General features: G+C 54.5%; 8 protein-coding genes across 8 annotated transcripts; 5 read left to right on the top strand and 3 right to left on the bottom strand.

Annotated features, from left to right (window-relative positions):
- Nucleotides 1-290: 290 nt before the first annotated feature.
- A1O3_03877 (uncharacterized protein) lies at nt 291-2,231 on the top strand (the record flags this gene model as incomplete). Its single annotated transcript, XM_007734012.1, has 3 exons — nt 291-1,653; nt 1,713-2,145; nt 2,210-2,231. The coding sequence occupies 3 exons, from the start codon at nt 291-293 to the stop codon at nt 2,229-2,231; spliced, it is 1,818 nt and encodes a 605-aa protein (XP_007732202.1).
- A 50-nt stretch (nt 2,232-2,281) lies between these two features.
- Nucleotides 2,282-3,767, bottom strand: A1O3_03876 (glutamate-1-semialdehyde 2,1-aminomutase; the record flags this gene model as incomplete). Its single annotated transcript, XM_007734011.1, has 3 exons — nt 2,282-2,893; nt 2,951-3,443; nt 3,493-3,767. The coding sequence occupies 3 exons, from the start codon at nt 3,765-3,767 to the stop codon at nt 2,282-2,284; spliced, it is 1,380 nt and encodes a 459-aa protein (XP_007732201.1).
- Nucleotides 3,768-4,317: 550 nt separating this feature from the next.
- Nucleotides 4,318-5,585, top strand: A1O3_03875 (uncharacterized protein; the record flags this gene model as incomplete). Its single annotated transcript, XM_007734010.1, has 3 exons — nt 4,318-4,455; nt 4,508-4,670; nt 4,729-5,585. 3 exons carry the CDS (start codon nt 4,318-4,320, stop codon nt 5,583-5,585), a joined length of 1,158 nt encoding a protein of 385 aa, XP_007732200.1.
- Nucleotides 5,586-6,975: 1,390 nt separating this feature from the next.
- Nucleotides 6,976-8,988, bottom strand: A1O3_03874 (uncharacterized protein; the record flags this gene model as incomplete). Its single annotated transcript, XM_007734009.1, has 1 exon — nt 6,976-8,988. The coding sequence occupies one exon, from the start codon at nt 8,986-8,988 to the stop codon at nt 6,976-6,978; it is 2,013 nt and encodes a 670-aa protein (XP_007732199.1).
- Nucleotides 8,989-10,069: 1,081 nt separating this feature from the next.
- On the top strand, nt 10,070-10,930 carry A1O3_03873 (uncharacterized protein; the record flags this gene model as incomplete). Its single annotated transcript, XM_007734008.1, has 1 exon — nt 10,070-10,930. One exon carries the CDS (start codon nt 10,070-10,072, stop codon nt 10,928-10,930), a length of 861 nt encoding a protein of 286 aa, XP_007732198.1.
- A 1,538-nt stretch (nt 10,931-12,468) lies between these two features.
- A1O3_03872 (uncharacterized protein) lies at nt 12,469-15,183 on the bottom strand (the record flags this gene model as incomplete). Its single annotated transcript, XM_007734007.1, has 1 exon — nt 12,469-15,183. The coding sequence occupies one exon, from the start codon at nt 15,181-15,183 to the stop codon at nt 12,469-12,471; it is 2,715 nt and encodes a 904-aa protein (XP_007732197.1).
- Nucleotides 15,184-16,249: 1,066 nt separating this feature from the next.
- A1O3_03871 (D-3-phosphoglycerate dehydrogenase) lies at nt 16,250-17,516 on the top strand (the record flags this gene model as incomplete). The annotated part of the gene is made up of 4 exons (XM_007734006.1): nt 16,250-16,587; nt 16,645-16,697; nt 16,760-16,847; nt 16,922-17,516. 4 exons carry the CDS (start codon nt 16,250-16,252, stop codon nt 17,514-17,516), a joined length of 1,074 nt encoding a protein of 357 aa, XP_007732196.1.
- Nucleotides 17,517-18,276: 760 nt separating this feature from the next.
- A1O3_03870 (primary-amine oxidase) lies at nt 18,277-21,207 on the top strand (the record flags this gene model as incomplete). Its single annotated transcript, XM_007734005.1, has 12 exons — nt 18,277-18,485; nt 18,544-18,828; nt 18,914-19,068; nt 19,161-19,298; nt 19,374-19,556; nt 19,656-19,749; nt 19,808-19,911; nt 19,982-20,047; nt 20,120-20,490; nt 20,579-20,825; nt 20,925-21,027; nt 21,102-21,207. The coding sequence occupies 12 exons, from the start codon at nt 18,277-18,279 to the stop codon at nt 21,205-21,207; spliced, it is 2,061 nt and encodes a 686-aa protein (XP_007732195.1).
- Nucleotides 21,208-21,290: the final 83 nt, after the last annotated feature.

Here is a 21,290-nt window from a genome sequence, read left to right as displayed (position 1 = left end):
AGAGGGCGATGAAGCCCGCTTCCGCCTGCAATATGCTCCGCCCTGAACCTCCTATGCGGGAGCAATCTCATGCCAGGCACCACCCCGTTCACGGAGTCTATGTCAACGTGTCGGGAATGAGTCTTCTTCCTTCTGACTCGTGCGAATTCCGTTCCTTGACCTATTTGTCTCACCGTACTGCCATGAACCGCGGAGTCGTGTCCAAGCACTCGAGCGGTGCCTGTCGGCGCTGTCATGGCCGAAAGGTCAGATGCGACAGGGTGGAAGGCTTGCCTTGTTCGAAGTGCCACATGGTCGGCGCTCCCTGCGTCCCGTACGAGAAGCATCGTCCTCAAAGGCGTCCAGCCATCAAGCCTCTAGCCCCGTTACCAACCAAAGCAAGGCACAACCAACCCCGGAGTCCTCACAGTGCGCCCGCAGAGGCGCAAAGGGTGCTATGTTCACCACTGCAACCTCCCCTCTCACAATTGGCCAACACCTCTCCCCAACCATCTCCTCAGGGCAAGGTTGTTGAGCACAGCACCGCATCGCCGACATCATTGATCCACATCGACGACTCGACAGTCAAACGACACTTGGTGGAGATGCTGTCTCAAGACGACGTCGACAGCCGCGTGATGCAGAGCGGTGTTCGCATTGCATATGTCGGACAGGAGTATTCGAACATTAATTACCTGATCCGCCACAGGACCAAGAATCCTTCCGTGCACCACTTCCCGGCCGATCAAATCTCCCGTCACTATACCAGCCATGAACTGGAACGGATCCCGAGAGAGGCATTCGTGCTTCCTTCGAGAACCTTGGTGGACGAGTTGCTGGAGCAGTATTTCATCCACGTCAACCCGGGATTCCCAATCCTGGACGAGGAGATATTCATGGCCCAGTATAGAGCCCGGGACCCTCGGAATCCTCCTTCTCTCCTTGTCCTCCAGGCCGTGCTCATGGTAGGCGCTCATGTTGCACGCGACCGGCCGGATCGGGATTCGCTGAAAACCATGTTCTTCCGTCGCGCCAAGATGCTCTTCGATGCTCGCTTCGAATGGAACCGAGACGTTGTCGTGCAAGCCGCGCTGCTTTTAACATGGCACTCTGAGGGCGTGGAAGATGTCGGTGCCAACTCCTATCACTGGATTGGTATCGCAGCACGAACAGCATTGGGGCTGGGGATGCATCGTGACTGCGGGTCCAGCACCCTGGTGGCCCATGACAGGCGAATCTGGAGACGGGTCTTTTGGATCCTGGTCCAGTTCGACGTGATGGTGTCTTTGTCCTATGGACGGCCGCAGGCCATCCATCTCGACGAGTGCGATGTGCCTCCTTTGACCCCAGGAGACTTCGAAGGGGTCGGTCGACTCGCTCAAGTTGATTTCGTTATCCAACATACCGATTTATGCTCTCGGATATCAAGAATCCTGCGCGACCACTTCCCCCTCAAGAGGAGTGAGGAAGTCCATCGCAACTCCTCCACCATCGCCGACGAGATCATCGCGGATTGGTGGAGCTGCTTGCCCTCACATCTGCGGCCTCGGTCCGCCGACTCGACCATCTGGTCCAAGGTGTTGCTCTTGACGTATAACAACTTTCTGATCCTCTTGCACCGTCCGCCCCCGGGCAAGACTGCCAGCGTCAGCGTGTCGAGGTCGAATGATGCCGGTAAGTTGACATCTCCGCAACAGATTGCGAATCATCGATCGTTGACCAAGGACCCGTAGATATCTGCAGCTCTGCGGCCAATACAATTACGGATTTGTTTGACCAGCTGCGGGAGAATAATGAGATCCGCTTTCTTTGGATCTCGTCCGTGAACGTCCTCTTCACCACTTTAATCCAATTGAGCGCGGAAATGCGAACGGCCAACCCTATTCTTGCCGTCGATGCTCTGCGGAGGTTTGATGTCGCGCTGGATTGCCTCGCCATCCTGGCCGGGTACTGGCTCAACGCCGAAATCATCCTTCGCTTGTTCGAGGAGAGCTCAGAGAGACTGCAGCAGGAGCTCAGGATCGGCAAGGCACGCAAAGTCACCCATCCTCCGTCAAGGAGGGAAAGGGAACGCGGTCATGGTCACTATGGTAGCGCTGCTACCCCTGAAGAGCACCAAGAAGAATGCGGTGAATTCTCAGACATCGGTTGGCGGGACTTGTACTCGTACAACCAGGACGCTCTTCAACTGGCAGGAGCCCAGCAGGACGATACCGACTGGGGCCTACAGTATTGGGACAACACTGGACTAATTTTCCCCGATAATTGGGATACCTTTCCCCCTGATGATGCCTACACAAGCTTAAGCCGAGGTCGCTACGATTGACCGGTGCTTTTCCAAGAATGCTCCAACACAATCGACGAACCTATCCAGCTCTTCTTGAGGCGTCTCCAGGATCAGGGCGATAGAGCCCCTCCTCGTGATCCAATATCCCTCTTCCAGCATCTCGAACCAGAAGAGATCCTTCAAATCCCAGTCCTCGTCGACCTCCTCGACACAGCGGATGTCTTGGGCTCCTTGATGTGTGAAATGAACGGCCAACACGGCTCCACGGCCGGTGAAACAGCATTTGGTTCCTTTGGTGATGCGCTTGAGTTTCTCGAGGAACACGTCTCCCATGGCATTGAACTCGACGTTGACCTCCGGGGTGAGAACCTTGGACAGTCCTGCATATCCAGCATGCATGGTCATTGTGTTGTTGTTGAATGTCCCGGAATGCGCCAGGGCATCCTTGTTGCGAGGGTCGTAGACGGACATGATGTCCGCCCGGCCGCCAAACGCGCCAAACGCGAAGCCGCCGCCCAAGTACTTGCCAAAAGTGGTCATGTCGGGCTTTAGGCCTAGAATGCTCTGGAGTCCTCCTGGGGCGAGCCGGGAAGTCATGACTTCGTCGAGAATGAACACTGCTCCGACCTGGACGTGGTCAGTGGGCGTCGCGACAATCAAAACAGCACTGCATTGCGGTTATACCTTCTTGGCCGACTCCTGAACGGCAAGCATGAACTCTTGGGTCGCGGGAATGCAGCCTCCAGCGCCTTGCATCCCTTCGACGAGGACGGCAGCCAGCCCCCGGGTCCCCTCGATGGCATTTCTCGCAGATGTAATGTCGTTGTACTTTCCCAAGACCCAATCGTCCAGGTCGACGTTATTGGGAGCCACCCCCGAGCCGAAGGAAAAGACGGCTCCATGATAGCCACCATTGAAGACGACGACTTTTCGGTGACTGGTAAATCTGCGGGCAGCAGCCAGAGCGTGCATGGTAGCTTCGGTGCCGGAGTTTGTGAACCGGATCGATTCGAGGTTGAAGCGTTGGCGGATCAGGGCGGCATGGCGCTCCTCTTGGACGATAGTTGATCCCAGATTCAAGCCGACGTGGTCAAAGGTAGACACGATTGCTTCTCTGATGACCGGATGCGAATGTCCATAGATGCCGGCGGTCAACTCGCCGACAAAGTCAAGATATCTGGATCTCGGTCAGATGATGGCTTCGGGATCAGTCTTGCGACGCTCACTTGTGGCCATCTTCGTCAAACACATATGGCCCTTTGCCGCATTTCATGCTCAGCGGAAACGGCGAGGTGTGAAGGAGTGACCGCGTGTTTCCTCCCGGCAGGCTCTTGACCGCGACTTCATGCTGTTTCTGGGATTTCGGATTGGCCGCCTCGAACCGGGCTTGCGCTGCAGACAGAGCAGCCTTAAGAGCGCTCTCTGACCCTGTAGTCGCGGCTTTGGCCTTCACGTCGGCCGGTGTTTTGGGTAGAGTATCTGCCAACGCAATGGGTGCCATGATGCCCTGGATGTCAAGACAATCAGTGATAGATGGAAGCGGTTTCAAGCGATCCGCTCATTACAGGTCCTCGTGCAAGTGAAATATCCCAGTAGCTCTTGATCGACGGCGTATTCAACCGTCTAATTCTTTGGCCGCGACCATCCTTGGTACGCGGGGCCGATATCAGCTCCCGTCCGGTCATAAGATAGTCTCCTCAAGCCAACAAACCAAGGAGCCGAGCGATTACGGTCGTCAAGGCGCCGAATCTGCTTTGGCGCCGATCGGCCGCCTGAGAGTGTTCGGTGAGTGGGTCTTTGACTTATCAGCTCGGCGCCGGACGACTATGATCCATCAAGGCATGGGGCCCATGTCTTCCAAGCTGGTCAGCACTCGTGCGACACCGGGCAGAATGACGATAGGCTTGTCTAGCCTTGCCACAAAGGGGGTTGGAGAAGTTGAAAGGTAGGTGGCTCTCACCTCTCACCTCTCACAGCCTCGTGTTGCGCAGAAACCCAGTTGTCGACCTTGAACTGACACCATGCAAGACAGCCTTGTTGTCACGTCGACCATGGATAACGCCGCCAGCTGGCTGCAACAGCAACTTGAAGGCATCCACGAACAGAAAAGCCCCTTCCTTGTCTTGTTGGTTATTACTGTTGCCTTGTTGTCATCGGTGTGGAGATCATTTGGCCCTTTTGCTAGCAAGGTAGGACTGAGGCTGAACACGTCCCTCTTGAGTTTTCTGACGGCTCACGTAGAAGGCCGGTGCGGTCAAGACTCGAACGGACGCCGACGAGAACAAGCACCAGCAGTCTGGCCCTTGGGGTATGGGGGTGATAGAACCGCTCACCGACTTGGACTTGATGAACACCAAGCCCGAACGAATCTACAAGTTTAACGACACGTATCACCTAACCATGGGTATGTGTGATGGCGGATTGACGTTTCCCCTGGTGAGTGTGAGTCACTGACTGGACAGGCTTGAGGAACACTACGATCAACACCATTATCCGCATGGACCAACAATATCTCGAACGCATGGCCGAGCGGGAAAAGATCATCACCAAATATCCCGGAGCGCTGGACTGTCTCCCTTCGGCCCAGGCCATGGTGGACGAACTGTACACCTACTTGGTGACGGAATACTTGCCCGCCCGATTCCCGACCATGTTCCGGATATCGCGGTCGACGCACACGTTGCACAATCTGGTCAAGGACGAGCATCTCCCCCTGGACGCCCCTTCCGACGTGCAAGAAACGCTGCGACTGATTACGCTCAACGTCGACGAGGATTTCTTGATGCTGCTCCCGGCCCCTGACGGAGACGGCTACTCTCTCCAGGCTTTCACGTGGTGCTACCCGGTTGGGTTCGACCCGCAAGACAAGAAAGGCCTGAAGCTCCGCGAGGCGCATGCGCCGGTGCCGTCCTACAAGCAGGTTCTGGAGAATTCGATGGATCGGTACTTTGCGCGCCTGCAGCCCGGGAAAGTGGTGGATCGAGTCAACTGGGCGGTGGCCACCAACTCCGGCCTCTGCGAGAGAGGTGAGTACCATCTGTACTCGGATGATCAGGTGACGACGACGAAGGAGATTGACCTGGACGACACGTGGGTGCGGTGTGAACTGCAGACGCTATTTGCCCTGCCCAAGAGCCAAGGCCGGATCCTGAGCGTGCATCTCTATCTCTACCCGATCCGGGAGATCAAGGAGGTTGGATTGGCCGAGGAAATGTGTCGAGCGATCGACGGCTATGGCTCAGGCAATGCGGCGGGGTTTAGTCGGTACAAGCGCGTGCCTGTGTGGGGGGAGACGGTCAAGGAGTTTCTACGGAGTTGAGTTGACTCAGGGTAGGGTTAGGGTTAGGGTTAGGGTTAGACACTGCGAGTACCAGTGGGCTGACGGGGAGGGGAAGGATCAAAAGCAATCATCAAGACATATTTGGGATGTTTGTGAGATAGATCTCGATATGTATAGAAGGAAGCCTTGGCTCTTGTTAGAAGGAAGCCTTGGCTCTTGTTAGAAGGAAGCCTTGGCTCTTGTTAGAAGGAAGCCTTGACTCTTGTCAGAAGGAATCCTTGACTCTTGTAGTACTAGAAGTCAGACTGACGCTTGACCGGGATATTGGTGTTGTGTTCAGCTAGAAGGGCCATGGCCATGCTGAGGGTAAGGAGGTCTAAGGGTCCTCGAAAGCAGCCTTACTGTAGGCCGTGACGATCTCCTTCTCCTTCTACTTCTACTTCTACTTCGCTGTGCGTCGGTTTCGCACCTGGATGTGTCAAACTCAGGCATTCCCATGGGAGCCTTGCCCTTTAACCACTACAGAGAGGCTGGTTATACTATACTACAAGTATACTACTATATAGCATGCGATCGATCCCCCTGCGACCCTTTGATAGAGAACAACTTGAAGGAAACATTTTACCCTTCAACCTTTGACAGGATGTTGTTCAAGCCCTTGGCCTTGGCCTTGGTATACACTATACATGTAGTATACAGTATTTAGTATTTACGGATTGACGGATTGATGGGTCCGTTGTTTTGTTGTCTCCCAGACTAGTCAATCCCGTATTGGACCAAGGCGAACTGGTTTGGTCAATACTTTTTATATGGAGTACTATGTACGGATATCATCACTCCTGCTCCTCCCCTCCGATGTCATGGTCATGGTCATGGTCATGGTCATGACACTGACACTGATAGGGCATACTTGATCCTATTGGGCGAAGGGAAGTAGTATATATATATACTGTCTGTCGAGGCGTTTCTCTGCAGAGTGCGTTACTCGTCGAGTGCGTTGCTCTACCGGGAGTGTTACTCTGTTGAATGCTTTCCTTGACGCTGTCGAGTGCGTTGCTCTATCGAGTGTCTATATTGCTCTTAGTACGAGTAGCAAGACTAGACCTAATTTGCTCAGTAGGCGGACTTGGGGAGGAATTACGCCCTACGGATTATTTTAACTTAAAGTAATTCAAGGACCGTAGGTCCCACAGTTTCTCGCATACACTCGCTACTGGTATTGAATATTCTAGACTGTCAGTTCCATGATGGACAATTTGTCCTTTAAAGCTGTGCAGGCCGGGGATGGAGGGCCACTTCCATTCACTGTCGTGGTCCAATCATGTTAGTCGACTAATTGAGCCATGATGATAGGACGTTGGTTTCAGGGTATGGTTGACTTTCGACTGTTGACTATTGACTACATATTCTAGTCAGACTAGTACTAGTACTAATAATCCAGCAACTCGTAGCCCTCCTCCGGACGATCAAAGTACCAAGTCAAATCGCCCCCCTCGCACTCCAAGCGACTGAAGCCGTTCCCCATGAAAGCCCAGCGGTTGACTTCCTTGCCGCTAGGCGATGCCGGGTCTGGATCATCCAGCCTAGTCCACTCCCAGTCCTCGAAGCGGATATTGCGAGAATCGACCGCCTTGAACCAATGGATCCGACTACCAGGCCACAGGGCAGTGACCGGGCCAGACTGGCGGCCGTTCTTAAACCAGCTCCGACATTCAGCGGCCCAAGCCATGCGCGGCATGAACGCGTCGGCGTGGCGGACAAAGTCGGTGATGGCGGCCGGCGAGGGCGTGAACGACTTATACCCCTCGACCTGACACTTGTGAATCATGCGCAGCATGTATTTGGTCAGATGCTCGATGATGGGGATCGCGCTGCCGTGGCCGACGGGCGAGTTGGGGCCCAGGAACGTGAAGTAGTTGGGCATGTGGGCGGGCGTCAGGGACAGGTAGGCCGTCGGTCGGTCGGCCCACAGGTCGCGCAGGTCGTGGAAGTCACGGCCGACGATAGGGAAGCGCGGCCGGAATGAGAGGTCGAAGCCCGTCGCGCAGATGATCATGTCGACGGGGGTGTGCTCGCCGCTGGAGAGGCGAAGGCCTGTGGCGTCGACGGAGGCGATCTCGGCTGAAGGGCCGGTCACGACTCGTACGTTGGATTGGGTCAGCGCTTCCAGGTATCCTGTGCCGGGGGTGGGGCGGCGGCAGCCGACGGCGAATTTGGGGATGATGAAGTCGACGAGGGGATTGTGGTTGTGTTCAGCGGTAGGATTGTGTTTGCTGCTGGGGTTAGGGTTAGGGTTAGGGTTGGGATTGGTATCGTTGGGGTTGGTGTCTGTGTTTCTGTCTGTGTCTGTGTTTGTGTCTGTGTCTGTCTTTGTCTTCACCCCGTTCAACTTGGCCGTCGTGTCTGTCTCTGTCTCTGTGTTTGTGTCTGTCCACCCGTTCAACTTGGCAGTCATGTCCCGCGTGGCAAACTCAACCGCCGCCGCCTGCTCCGGGCTGTCACGATGCAGCATGCGAAACCGGCTATTGAGCTCGTGCTCGACGGCCTTGCGGTACTGCAGGTATTCCTGGGGGTCTTGCTCGAAGCGGCGTTTCTGCTCGTCCGAGAACTCAAAGTTGGAGCCGCCCGGCCCGGCGTACTTGGAGCCAAAGCCGGCCGTGACCCAGGTCGGCGAGCGGATGAAGGTGGTCAGATGGCTCACGAGCGGCTGGATCGTAGCCACCAGCTGGATCCCGCTGGAGCCACAGCCGATCACGGCGACGCGCTTGCCACGGAGGGCGGCGGTGTCGTCCAACGTCCACGCCGCACTATGCATCAGCTCGCCCTGGAAGCTGTGCAGGCCCTCGATGGCCGGCCACTTCCAGTTGTTGAGGTAGCCGGACGCATTGATGAGGAAATGAGCGGCGTCATGCACCGTCGCGCCCGTGTCCAGGTCCTGCACCACCACGCGCCACAGGCCGGCCGCGTCTTCCCACCGCGCCTCGACCACCTGGTGTCGGAAGCGGATGAAGCGCCTCAGGTCGTGCTTGGTCGCCGTTTGTTGTAGGTACGCCTCGATCTCGCCCTGTCCCGAGTAGTACGACGTCCAGCCTGGGTTCTCCGCCCACGAGTACTGGTAGTTGTGCGATGGGATGTCGCATCCGCATCCGGGATATCGGTTTTCCAGCCACGTGCCGCCCACGTCGCCGTTCTTCTCGTATATGGCCAGCGAGACGTTCTGCAGGTGCTTGCTCACGTTGCGCGCTACGTTCAGCCCTGAAGCCCCGGCCCCGATCGTGATGATGCGGATCTGTCGTGGTGTGTATAGAGGCTGCTCGGGGACCGTGTAGCCATTGCTGTTGCTGTTGCTGTTGCTGTTGCTGTTGCTGTTGCTGTTGCTGTTGCCGTTGCCGTTGATGTTGGTTGGCGTCGCCCTTGCCCCAGCGTCGCTGCTGATGACCATCGTGAGACTGCAATGGCTGTGCGATGCGTGCGATAGCTGAAGGCTGAAAGGAAATCCAGAGAACCAGTGGCCCCAATCAGTACTGTACTGACCACCGTATGTTGTAATGCCTGGTTGAAGATACTATTACACTGACCAAATCCCTGCAGGAAATAAAATGGGTTAGGCTTCTTGGACTGCACCCGAATTGCACATCAACTATCAACTACATATACAGCCGCATAGCTAAGTAGTCTTAGTCTTGGTCTGCAATCTATAATACGCTTTCTTCTCTTCCCTCTTCCCTCTTCCCTCTTCCGTCCCTCCGCCCTCAGATCTCCGGCGGGGCGGACAGACAAGGCTATCAGTTGGTGGAGACAGGAGACGGGCCTCTGCTGATTGGCCAATCGCGCCGATATGTCCTGATTGGTCCGCGGCGCCGACTCCTCCTCCTCTCCCTCTGTTTATCAACATGTCACATACAGTAGAAACCCTAGACTGCACGCGGGCGCAATTATCAGGACCTCAGGATCATATCATTCTGCCTGAACCTGAACCTGAACCGCCTTGTTGCGCCCGAAGCCGAAGCCGAAGCCGAAGTTCGACGGCGATGCTTTAATCTGAATCTGAATCTGAATGTGACCAAGCTTGACCTTGATCTTGGTCTCCATCTCCATCTCCGTCGGCGCCGGCGCCGCCGTTGGAGGTAGATGGGAGGCGGCGGCCTGCACTGCACGCATTGGCGGTGCAGCCCGACCGGACTGGACCTGGTCTATCTATCTTCTATCAATCATCTATCATCGACCTCTCAAAGTAAGTCCTAGTCCTTGACTAAGCCTTTTTGAATACTACCAAGTAGTATATCATGATCCAGCAAGAGTGAGTGTTTGTGTTTGCGTTTATGTGTGTAATGGTCATGACAACGACTGTTATCGCCTGATCCGACTGCACGGCATTAGTATTCAACGCGCTTCGCTTGACTGGACTTGTGCGCCGATTCAATATTTCGAATTTCGAACCTTGTTGTTACGTCCTGGATACCACTACTGTACGGATACATACCAAGTAGTACCTGCGGTTTTCTATAATGCACGACTCGAACATGAACCTGGACCTGGACCTGCACACCATCAACATCGCCCCGTCCACCTCCTCCGTCTCCGCCGTCCCCAATGAAAAAGACATCTCGGCGCCCGGCACTTACACTCTCGACGCCGCCCCCGGCACCGATATCTACGCATCGCCCCTCCCGCCTGTGCGGTATGTCTTCTCGGCCCCGATCGTCTCGCGCCGTATCCTTAAGGCGGCCTTCCGCTCTGCCAAAGTTGGCGTGCGGGCCCGATGGTCGCTGCAATTCGACCAGGGCGGGCTGGTTTTCATCGTGCCTGACCCGGCCACGAATATAGTCTCGACGTTGAATGCCAATGCCAATGCCAGCACATGCACCAACACCGGCACCGCGCAGACTCAAGATCTAGATCCATATTCGTCCCCGGCTTCCAGCTGGGTCAAGGCTGGAATCGAGGTCAATGATGGCAAGCCGTATGTGAGCGTCGTGACCAAGTCGCGCGACGGCTGGTGCGATTGGAGTCTTGTGCCGATGCCGATATCGGTGTCGAGTACCGCCGGCGGGATGTCGTCGTCGTCGTCTTCTTCTTCTCAAATCACTCTCCGCATGACCCGATCGAAGAACGCATTGATGATCTGGATGATCAATGACAACGACGAGGCCACCCTGATTCGTAAAGTGCCATGGGTCTTCCTCGACCTCGAACTCGACAATCACAATCATCATCACCGCCAGCATGAGTCGACGTCGACACATGAAGCTGAAGCCGAAGCCGAAGTTATGGTAGGCATCTATGCCGCAAGGCCGGATCCTGACAATGAAGCGACGGGGAATCTGGCCGTGTCGTTCCAAGGGTTCAGTGTTGATGTTGATGTTGATGGTTGTCATTTATAATAGTAGCTTAGTCCCCTCTCCCCTCGAGAGGTCCTAGTCAAAGATACTGTAGATACAAGTACAGTATAGGTATCCATGCTCCGGTGACAAAGATACTGTGGGTACAAGTACAATACAAGTATCCATGCTCCGGTGTATTCGCAGAGGTACGGATAGCGATATTGCTACATTCGCATTGGAAGAAGCCAAAAAGGCCGGGCCTTAAGCCTCAGTATTATACTTGTACTGTATATATTAATAGGTTCTATGTAGTTGGCAGTATTATACTTATACTGTATATATAAATGGGCTCTATGTCGTTGGCTACGGCCACTACATACACAGCAGTACACAGACTTCAGAGTATGTAGTAGGATATACTAGGAAATACTCTTAGAGTAGGACGTGGTCGTATCTTTAACTTACACAGGACAGCCTAGAGGAAAGCCGTACCCCAGGCTGAAGGCTGGGGCCTAAGCCTTCTTTCGGCGGTCGGCGTGTCCGATGTCCTCAGGCTGTCCACCCGAGACCTGAAGCTCAGTGGCACTCTCGGTGGCACTCCTGAGCTCGATCAGTCAAGCCTCAGCCTCGAATCTTTTTATAAGTTATCCCACCTGGGTGATACTATCGGCTAAGGCAGCTCAGTTAAACCCGACCCAACCCAACCCAACCCGACTCCGACAGAGATGTTCCCGCATCGGCATCGAGGGCGACGTGGCATTACATTGTACTTCAAATCCCAGAGACAACGCAACCCGTGCTGAAATGCCATCGTACACTCCCGGTGCGACAATGACTCGCTTGGGGTCCGCAAGCAACTCTCGAAACCGCTGTGCAGCGTTCAATGGGCGTGGGTTCTGTTTCTGAGTGGCTGACTCCACGGTGTGGAAGGAGGTGGGAATCTGTTTCTGGTGTCAGAGTGGGTTCGCCCCGGATATTGTGTTCGAGACGAACCTGGGTTCCGGGCTCGTCGCTTTCATACAGTAGTCGGATCATCTTCATCCCTCGAGTCCGACGAGCTGCGGGGGAGAAAGGGTCCTGGGCCGTCACAAACGGCGGGGTTAAGGATTTAGGATTTAGAATTCAGGAAATGCGCTCACAACATCTCGGTTCTAGACCCCGTCCCCGATATGTGAACTGAACGGGCCGGAATGTCCGATATCGGACTACTCGCAAATTCCCTTCAGGTGGCCGGGATGAAAGATGTCGGTCCTGTCCTCGAACACCGTCCTCCGGGCCCAAGGCCTGTGCCGAACGGGGGGAGTCGCGGACACGGGAAAAGGGGTCAACGCATTTGGCTTCCAGGGCGACAAGAGACACGGTTTGCCTCCAGCAACCACTGTTTCCCGAGCTACTGGTATGGTGAATATCCATCCCACTCCCGCAATCGAAACAATCAGGGTTCCAGGGGTTCGCAACAATCATAACTCCTCCACCTTACGCAGCTTGGTAGGGGGCTCTGATGTTGAAGTACCTCGAATTCAGACTCAGAACAGCCATTGTCGCTGTCGCTATCACTGTCGCTGCATTCGGTCGGGTCTCCGAGCGACTGGGGCTCGTCATCCCACACACCACTTGACCTTGGTTGGTTCCAGCTCGCCATCGACACATGACTGCAGCCCCGGCCCCGGCCCCAGTGTTGTGAGATGAGTGAGCTGGACTTTGGCCAAGAAGTGGGCAAAGCGCGTATCTTCCTTGACTGCGAGAAATCTGACCAGGACTGCGTCCGCGTCTTTTGCTCGTCGGAGTGGGTAGGATCGTTTGAGGAGATATAGCTCACCCTCATATTGCGAGAAGAACTTTGACCAGGACTCATCTTGACCGATGATGTGGCACCGAAAAAGAACGTCCTTCCAAGGCCCGGTATTCGGGGCCACAGGTCCGCGAAGCGTGTATCCTCTTGGTATTCGTTGTCGGAGGTCCATCGTTTTTGTGCCCTCGAGGACCAGCTGTTTCTGGTCAGAGGTGCAGGCGATCTGGATCGTGTCACAATTGACCAGCAGCCCTTGGTTCGTGCACTGAGCCCGGTAATGGTCGGCAAAGGGAAGGGCGTAATCTGTCCCCAAGAAAGACGGGGGGGCCCATCTCCAGGGATATGCGGCCATCCGATGAGACGGTAGGAAAAGAAGAGACTCCGGGAGGTTTCCGATTGCAGATAAGAACATCTTCATGCGCTCTTCAGAGACTGGCTGGACTTGTTCTTCCCGTCGGTCCCAGTCAACTCGAATTTGCGCGATAGGGGTTAGATCAAGACCCGTAATTCCTCCCAGACATATCGTCTCATCCTCCTTCCAGCTGGTCGTACGATGACGGGCCCCGTTGACGATTGACGAGAGTAGTCCACTGGGTGTGTTCTCGATACCCTGGAGCTTCCGTCCGGTGCCGGTGCCGCCCCCTGAAAGATCCTTTGAGCGATTCACTATGGTGTCGTACCCCATGCCGCGGATTAGCTCTGCTGCGCCAGAAGCATGAAGTCCGACCGGGTCCGAGTGGAGCGGACGAACGAGAGAGTTCAAACGGACCAGGTGATCCCGAGGGTTCCCCGGGAAGCAGTCCGCCCTGGCAAGGACGGGAAACCATCTCTCAGTAACGTTGCATAGCGAAGTATGTACTGTTTCAGTGTTGATGGCTGTTAGACGATCTAGCTCCCGGATTGGATCGCTCTGAGGAGGCAATGCCGCTGTTCGTCTCACAGCTGCGCTTCGATCCACACTGGCCGGGTCGACCTGTCCCAATGCGCAGAGCAGGTTCAAGGTGCACTTCGTACTGAGCAGCTTGTCTTCTGGGATGCCCTCGAGCACTTCGGAAAGCTCCTCTAAGCTTGACGGTCCAGCACCAGCATCCTCGATTTGATAGGTCGTGAATGCGCCGTCTGCAAACTGAAAAGTGAGTTCCCTGGCCAGCACGGCCTCTTGAAATGTCCAAAGACGAGTGCTCCAATCCGAATGGACGATTTTGAAGAGTAAGCTGTTTGGCTCATCGCTAGAGAAGGAGCTTTCCGCCAACCAGTTGTCAATCACCAGCACCTTGTCGGCGTGCATATATGTCCTCGACATCCGGACGATTGCAAGGGTGCGCAGTTTAGGATCCAACGGAACGCACAGAGTATCCATCCAGAACAGTACATTGCCAGGAACCGGGCCATTGTCAGAGCGATAGAGGTCATTGGCTGCTCGCTGTATGCGGCGTATCTGGCAGGCGTACGAGGCATTCGCCCTTGGATTCCCCATCCCGTGGGACCAGACATGAGAGATGGCCACATAGCGGGCGGGAGTCGTGTCACTGTCACCACCAAGTACAAAAGGCTTGACCTCCAGAAGAGGGGCTGGAGAAGAAGGAGGCTCGGCGGAGATGCTCAACAATGGAATGTCTCCGGCTTCGAGAATCCTACAGACCTCTTCGATCGGCGCATGAACCATGTTGCACGAGTCCAACCCTGGGCAGGCGGGTGCATGGGCGGTGTTGTAGGTGTCGCCATCCAGCTGATTGACGATGCACCCCTTCGTAGAGCAACGAGAATGGTCTTTGTGGCCACGTCGTCGGTTGATCGTACTCAGATAGAGAAGCGTATACGGTCGGTATCGAGATAGCAGGGTCGGCACCTCACCTACACACCATCCGGCCTTCAACAGCAACGGCTTGAACAGTACCTCACGTCCCTGAATCGGGTAGCCCTTTAGAAAAGACTCGTTGCTCGTGAGCCCTGGTTCATGGAGAATGGACCCGAGAACAGTCCTGAGATGGGCCCCAAGTTGGACGATGGACAGCAACACCATGTTCAGCACCGTTGATGAGTTGTATAAATGATCATGATCGCACAGCTGTATCCATGCATCTAAGGCTCGCTCGAGAGTCTGGAGGATGAAAGTGGCGCCCTCCCGCTGCTCTTGATGTCGGCCTTCGATGGTGCATGTTCCGAGCTCCAGCCCGCCAACCCAGAACCAGACGTACTTTCGGAAGTGTCTTCCCGTAATCAGTCTCTCGGCCTGTCCCGCTGCAGATGATACAACAAAGTCCATGGGGTCGAATTCGACGTCGACAACCTCGCAGATGCCATTCAGCACGGCGAAGAACAACCACTCTTGAAGAAAAGCTGCTGCTCCATCGGGACAGAGATTGGTCGATAACGGATGACATGCCAGCTCCAGATTGAGGTCGTAATAAGAAGGGATATCCTGGAATCTAGTCGTCTTCTTGGAGGCATTGTACTTGCACACCAGCGGCACTTGGAGGAAGTGCAACAGGGGGTCCTTTGTGCTGTCGGATTGGCCCATTGCGACGAGTATTCGACCCGTAGAGTGTGGCCCATGCACAGGATCAACGCTGCAGTGGTGTATCAAAGTTGAATTAGCATTCGTGTCCTGTTTTGCGGCATATGTCGGACGACGACGGTCGTGGTGGTGGTCGTGGTGGTGGTCGTGGTGGTCGTGGTGGTCGTGGTGGTCGTGGTCGTGGTGGTCGTGGTCGTGGTCGTGGTGGTCGTGGTCGTGGTGGTCGTGGTGGTGTTGGATTAAGGCTGACCGTGGCACCTTTGCCTCAGCACAGCCACCACGGGTGCTCCAAAACGGCTTAGCTGACAACGCATAGAAAAGCGGTTGCCAACGGACATCTGATCTAGCCGCCTTGTCTGCTCATACGTGGTAGTTGGGTGCAGGTAAATGTAGACTTTCACCTGGAACCACCGATTCTCCTGATATTTATGTTCATACTTGAGGCAATGAAGAGAACCGGAATGAAGATCTTGTCAAACTCAGTCACTAATATTAGGCATTCCCAGCCTTGCCCTTTAACCAAAAGGCTGGTATAGGCATCCCTATGTAGTCTGGGCTCCCCCCATACCCCTTTGATAGCGAACATGGAACCTTTGAACCTTTGACAGATCTAGGGCAAAGCCAACTCACTGCTCATTCTCTACGGCTCAAGCTTGTCGTAGCCCACCTGGCAGCCATCCAGGGCCATGCTGGTCTGGGACTCTATGTCTAACATTATCACATTTGAATACCCTCGGCGGCGCACCTTGCCCGTTGTGTCTTCGAACCTGCCGGTCCCACCAGTCCCACCCGCTCTCTGACGACCGGTGATCTGGACCCGAGTCACATAATCTACCATGTCACCGCGCATGACGTTTATCGCGCCGGCGATTTAATTCAAGACTCGGCCCAGCTACTCGGCGAGTGTTTTCGCCGGCCTCTGTTCGATTCTTCGAGGCTGGCAAAGTCATTCATAAAAGTACCCCCAATTCTGCCTTCTCCTCTCCAGAATACTGATCAATTTTCCTTGCGTTACTTGGTACCTTTCACTAGCCCCTTGACCTCATACTCAATTTTCGGACGATTGAAGATGTGCGGAAACAGCGGTAACAGCGAGAATGTGCTTTTGGTGCTGCTTCATTGGGCACCATCCGAAGAGTATATCAGCAGTTTGTCGCGAATCAGCCCTGGGATACGTGTGATTGTACACCAGACTGCGATGTACGATACGGAAGTGCCCAAGGAAATAACCGACGAAACCTGGGCGTCGGTCACCATCCTGTTGACATGGAAACTCGTTCCAGCCAAGGAGCAAGCACCCAATCTTCGCTACGTCCAACTTATCAGTGCTGGCTGCAATCAGCTGTTCGGACAACCGATCTTTGAGCAAACAGATATAGCTTTCTGCACCGCCAATGGTGTCCACCCGTAGGGATACACCCTTTCTTTGTGAAGTGTTTGTGTTTGCTCATGGACAGTTGACAGACCTCAAATCGCTGAATGGGTCTTTGCCACCTTCCTTGGTTTCCAACACCATCGTAAGCCAGGCACACCCCAGCCGCAGTCTTGGTCATGAACAACTCTCATGTCTAGATCACAGTTCCGGAGCACTACGATAACCAGAAATTGGGCAATTGGGTCGACCCGGAGTCAGACGAGGACACCGAGGATGCAGTCGGTCTGCGGATGTAAGCTTGACCTTCCGCCGCCACCACAACTCCCCGTCTCTGGATTTTGAACCTAATCATGCGCGTCATACCAGAGGGATTCTGGGATACGGCTGCATTGGCCGTCAAGTGGCTCGAGTGGGCAAGGCTCTCGGCATGTCCATTCACGCGTTCACGCTGCATGAGCGTCCCACGCCAGACTCCAGGAAGGACGATTCATTCACCGAACCTGGACTGGGAGATCCCGACGGAGTTTTCCCGTCCAAATGGTACCATGGCATCGAACAGCTCAACGAGTTCCTGGGATCAGATCTTGATCTCTTGGTGATTACCTTGCCCCTGACGTCTAGCACATCCGGTATGCTGTCGAGTGAGCAATTCAACATCCTTAGCAAAAGGAAGGCTTTTATCAGCAATGCAGGAAGAGGCGGTATTATCGATACGAACAGCTTGATCGAAGCTCTGAAACAGGGTAAGATCAGAGGAGCGGCACTCGACGTGACCGACCCGGAGCCGTTACCGGAAGATCATCCACTGTGGAAAGCTCCTAACGTTCTCATCACACCACATTGCAGTGGCAACTCCAACCACTATAACGAGAGAGTCCTCAAGATCTTGGCGTACAACCTGGACCGTCTCACACGAGGTATATCCGTCGTGAATCGGGTTGATCGGGCTTTAGGCTATTAGCCGCCAGCCGCCAGCCCCCAGGTAGTTCTTGTAGAGTTGTCAAGCAATTGTGCTAATTTTCGTCCTTGCTACTGTGTCTTATCTCTTCCCTCGTACCGGGTCTCCAATTGGTGGGGCTCAGGAGGCGGGAGCCTGATGTGGCGGTGGATCCGCCTGGGCCGAGTCAACGGCTATCAGGATCTGGGCCGAGTCAGAAGTTGTGGGGGAGAATTCGCGTCCTGAGATTGGCAGGAAGATAGCCTTCTGAAGATTTCCCCCAACTCACCGAGACGTGGTCCGGAATGCCAGTGGGACGAGCCAGGATAGTACTGTATGTTACCGAGCTTGCTGCCGAGGTGACCAAGTCAGATGGAGAATCTCATAGGCACTTTTCCTCGGATTGTGTGCCTGCGCCAGGTTTACATGTCGCAGGGCTTCGTCTCGAAAGATGACGGCCTCGAATTCGGAAAGATTCATTATTATTCGGCCAGCGTCAGGTACGAAGCCATACCTGTGCTGATTATTATTCGGCCAGCGTCAGGTAAAAATCCATATCTGTGCAGATGCCGAAGAGTGTCGATTTGCCAGAACCAGAAATGCTCAGTTCAATTGCGTTGACCATGCTTGTGGCCATCTCCACCGGTACTCAGCCCGTCGTATCCGCTTCTACTCAGCCCAGCAGCTCGCCGGATTATATAGCTGCCGCAGTCGAGCGTCTCATCGTCACTGACCACCCATCTTCCGGTATTCCATCTCTTCAGAGTATCTCAGATCTGAAACCATGGTGTCAACCCCGCTTCACCCGCTTGATCCTGCCACGGCGGAAGAGCTTGAGTATGCCGTCCATATTGTGAGGGAAAGTCTGCCCGGCGTGGAGCTGCACTTCAAAGTTGCCGGGCTCGAGGAGCCGCCGAAAAAGGAGATGGTGAAGTTCCTTGAGGCTGAACATGCTGGTCGACCGGTCAGCGCTCCGAACAGATGGATATTCATGTCAGTCTTTTCCCGAACCACCCCGGCAATGGCATCGTTTCTCGGCTGACCCGTTAAGGATGTACTATATCAAGAAGAACCCCCGGCTTTTTGAGTGCATTGTGGACATCACGGCCGGCGAGATCATCCATCATGCGGAGTTGCCGCGGACTCAACACGCCCCTGTGGACCGGATCGAGCTTAACGAAGCCGCACAGGTGGCACTGGCCGACCAAGGGGTCAAAAAGGAGCTGGAAAGACTCCAAATCGGCGACAATGTGGTCGTCCTTGACCCTTGGGACTATGGAAAAGACGACGAGTACGAGCAGCGTCGACTGACGCAGATATTCTTCTACAAGCGAAAGTACGTCTGGGGTTGAAACTCGGCTCTGCTCATGTTTTCGGGGGTCACCATAAACATTCCAGTTCCCAACTGACCAATTCCAAAGCCCCAAAAACAATTCCCCCGATTCCAACCACTATGCCTTCCCTCTTGACTTCATGGCTATTGTCGACCTCATCGAGATGAGAGTCATCAAAATCTGCCACTTGCCTCTGGGAGCAGAAGCCATCACCACCAAGCACACCGGGGCTCGAAAGGTGCGTGGACTCTTGATGTTGAAGCCGAGGGCGAGGAAAACGACGACGCTGATTTTTGATTTTTTTTTTCGCGCGCATAGATTGGAAGTCCCGAAGAACCCGAATATGACCACACATTGCAGAGCAAACCTGCCCGGACAAGCCTACGCCCACTCATTGTAACTCAGCCCGAGGGAGCCAGTTTCAAACTGACGGGAAACTTGGTGGAGTGGGAGAAGTGGCGCTTCCGAGTTGGTAAGTTACCTCCAAGCCTCTTGATGCATTCATGGCCTGCAGTGTTGATGTCTGATGTCTGACTCTACTCTCAAGGGTTCAATTGGCGAGAGGGAATGATTCTGCACGATGTCACCTTTGACGGCCGACCGGTCCTCTTCAGGATTTCTCTTTCCGAGATGTTTGTACCGTATGGCGACCCACGGGACCCGCTTCACCGCAAAGGAGCCTTCGATTTGGGCAATGTCGGAGCTGGTGTGACAGCGAATGACCTTTCTCGTATGATCCTCCGCCTCCGCCTCCGCCTCCCACTCCCACTCCCACTCCCACTGCCACTGCCACTGATATGATACAAGAAGTGTTGACATGTCATTACAGTCGGCTGCGATTGTCTGGGATTGATTGCATACCTCTCAGGCCACGTCATCAATGCCCGGGGCGAGGTGGTTGAGAAGAAGAACTGTGTCTGCATGTATGTGACCCTCGCGCCTCTTGCTTCTTTTACCTAGCGACGATTGACCAGTCAACAGACACGAAGTCGACGCGGGAATCCAATGGAAACATACCAACCACCGAACTGGTAAGGCTTCGGTGGTGAGGAAGAGGCAGTTGCAGCTGCAGACAATCATCACCGGTATGCAGCATTCGCCTCTGATAAGATGAAGACCGACGAAGACCTGAAACTGACTGACATGCTGCCCCAGTGGCCAACTATGAGTACATTTTCTACTACATTCTGGACCAGTCGGGAGAGATCGAATTTGAGACCCGTGAGCTCCCTCCCATCTTGATATTAGGACTCACAGCGCGGATGACCATGGATGGCTGACTTTCCCATCAAGGCGCGACTGGAATCTTGTCGACCACCCCGATTGACCCTGAGAACACCGACAAAGTCCCCTTCGCCACTCGAGTCGGCAACGGTGTGTTGGCTCCATACCATCAACACATCTTCAATCTTCGCATCGATCCTGCAATCGACAGCTACACCAACAACACAGTCTCCTTTGTTGACAGTGTTCCTATGCCCCGGGATCGTGTTCTCAACCCTTATGGAACAGGTTACATAACGGAAGAGACCAAGGTCACCCGGTCAAGTTCACAGCAGACAGATCCTTCTAAAGCTCGAATTTTCAAGATCTTCAATCCCAACAAGATCAACCCGGTCTCTTTGTCCCCCGTGGGCTACAAACTGATCCCCATCAATTCACAGGTGAGTAATCCCTTGATGGCAGAGACAGACAACAAGAGACAGACAGCAACTTGAACCGGACTATTGCTGACATTCATGAATATCTTAGGCCCTTCTTGCGGATGGAAACTCCTGGCACTACCGTCGATCGCATTTCGCCGAAGCTCCCATCTGGGTCACAAAGTACAAGGACCGAGAACTTTTCCCGGCCGGCGACTACACCAACCAAGGCGACGGCAGTGACGGGATCCGAAACTGGGTGGCGCGGAACGATAATGTCGAGAACGAGGACATTGTTCTGTGGCACACCTACACTTTTACCCACAATCCACGCCCGGAAGACTTCCCCATCATGCGTATGTGACTGTGACTTGTTTTTCTGTCTTTTTTTCCTTTGGGGAAATTGACATTCCCGTGCCTTGCATTCCGTTCCGTTCCATTCTGACTGTCTTTAGCCGCCGAGTCAGTCCGCGTTGCCCTGAAGCCTTATAGCTTCTTCAACTACAACCCGACCATGGACGTTCCTCCTTCCAACCAGGGATTCAACAAGAGTACTGCGTAAGTTTCGCCTGCTGGATTGGGTCTGGGAATCTGGTTGCAGAATTGAGCTGACTTGTCTGTGTTTCCTGTAGATACGACCCCACATTGCAAGTCGGTGCTGATGGCGTTGGTCGCGATGCTGGACCGAAACACGCCGCGAGCGGTGGCGAGGGAGAGTCATGCTGTCCGAAATTATAAAACAAGCACGCCTGGGAGTCCTGGGTGATCAGGCCAGGCACATGTGAAGTGAGATCTTCTCAGCTTTGTGCACAAGACTCGAG

This window comes from Capronia epimyces, assembly GCF_000585565.1.
Source record: "Capronia epimyces CBS 606.96 chromosome Unknown aczIQ-supercont1.3, whole genome shotgun sequence".
Classification (NCBI taxonomy): domain Eukaryota; kingdom Fungi; phylum Ascomycota; class Eurotiomycetes; order Chaetothyriales; family Herpotrichiellaceae; genus Capronia; species Capronia epimyces.
Note: the sequence above shows the minus strand (reverse complement) of the source record. Positions and strands in the feature narration are given on the sequence as shown.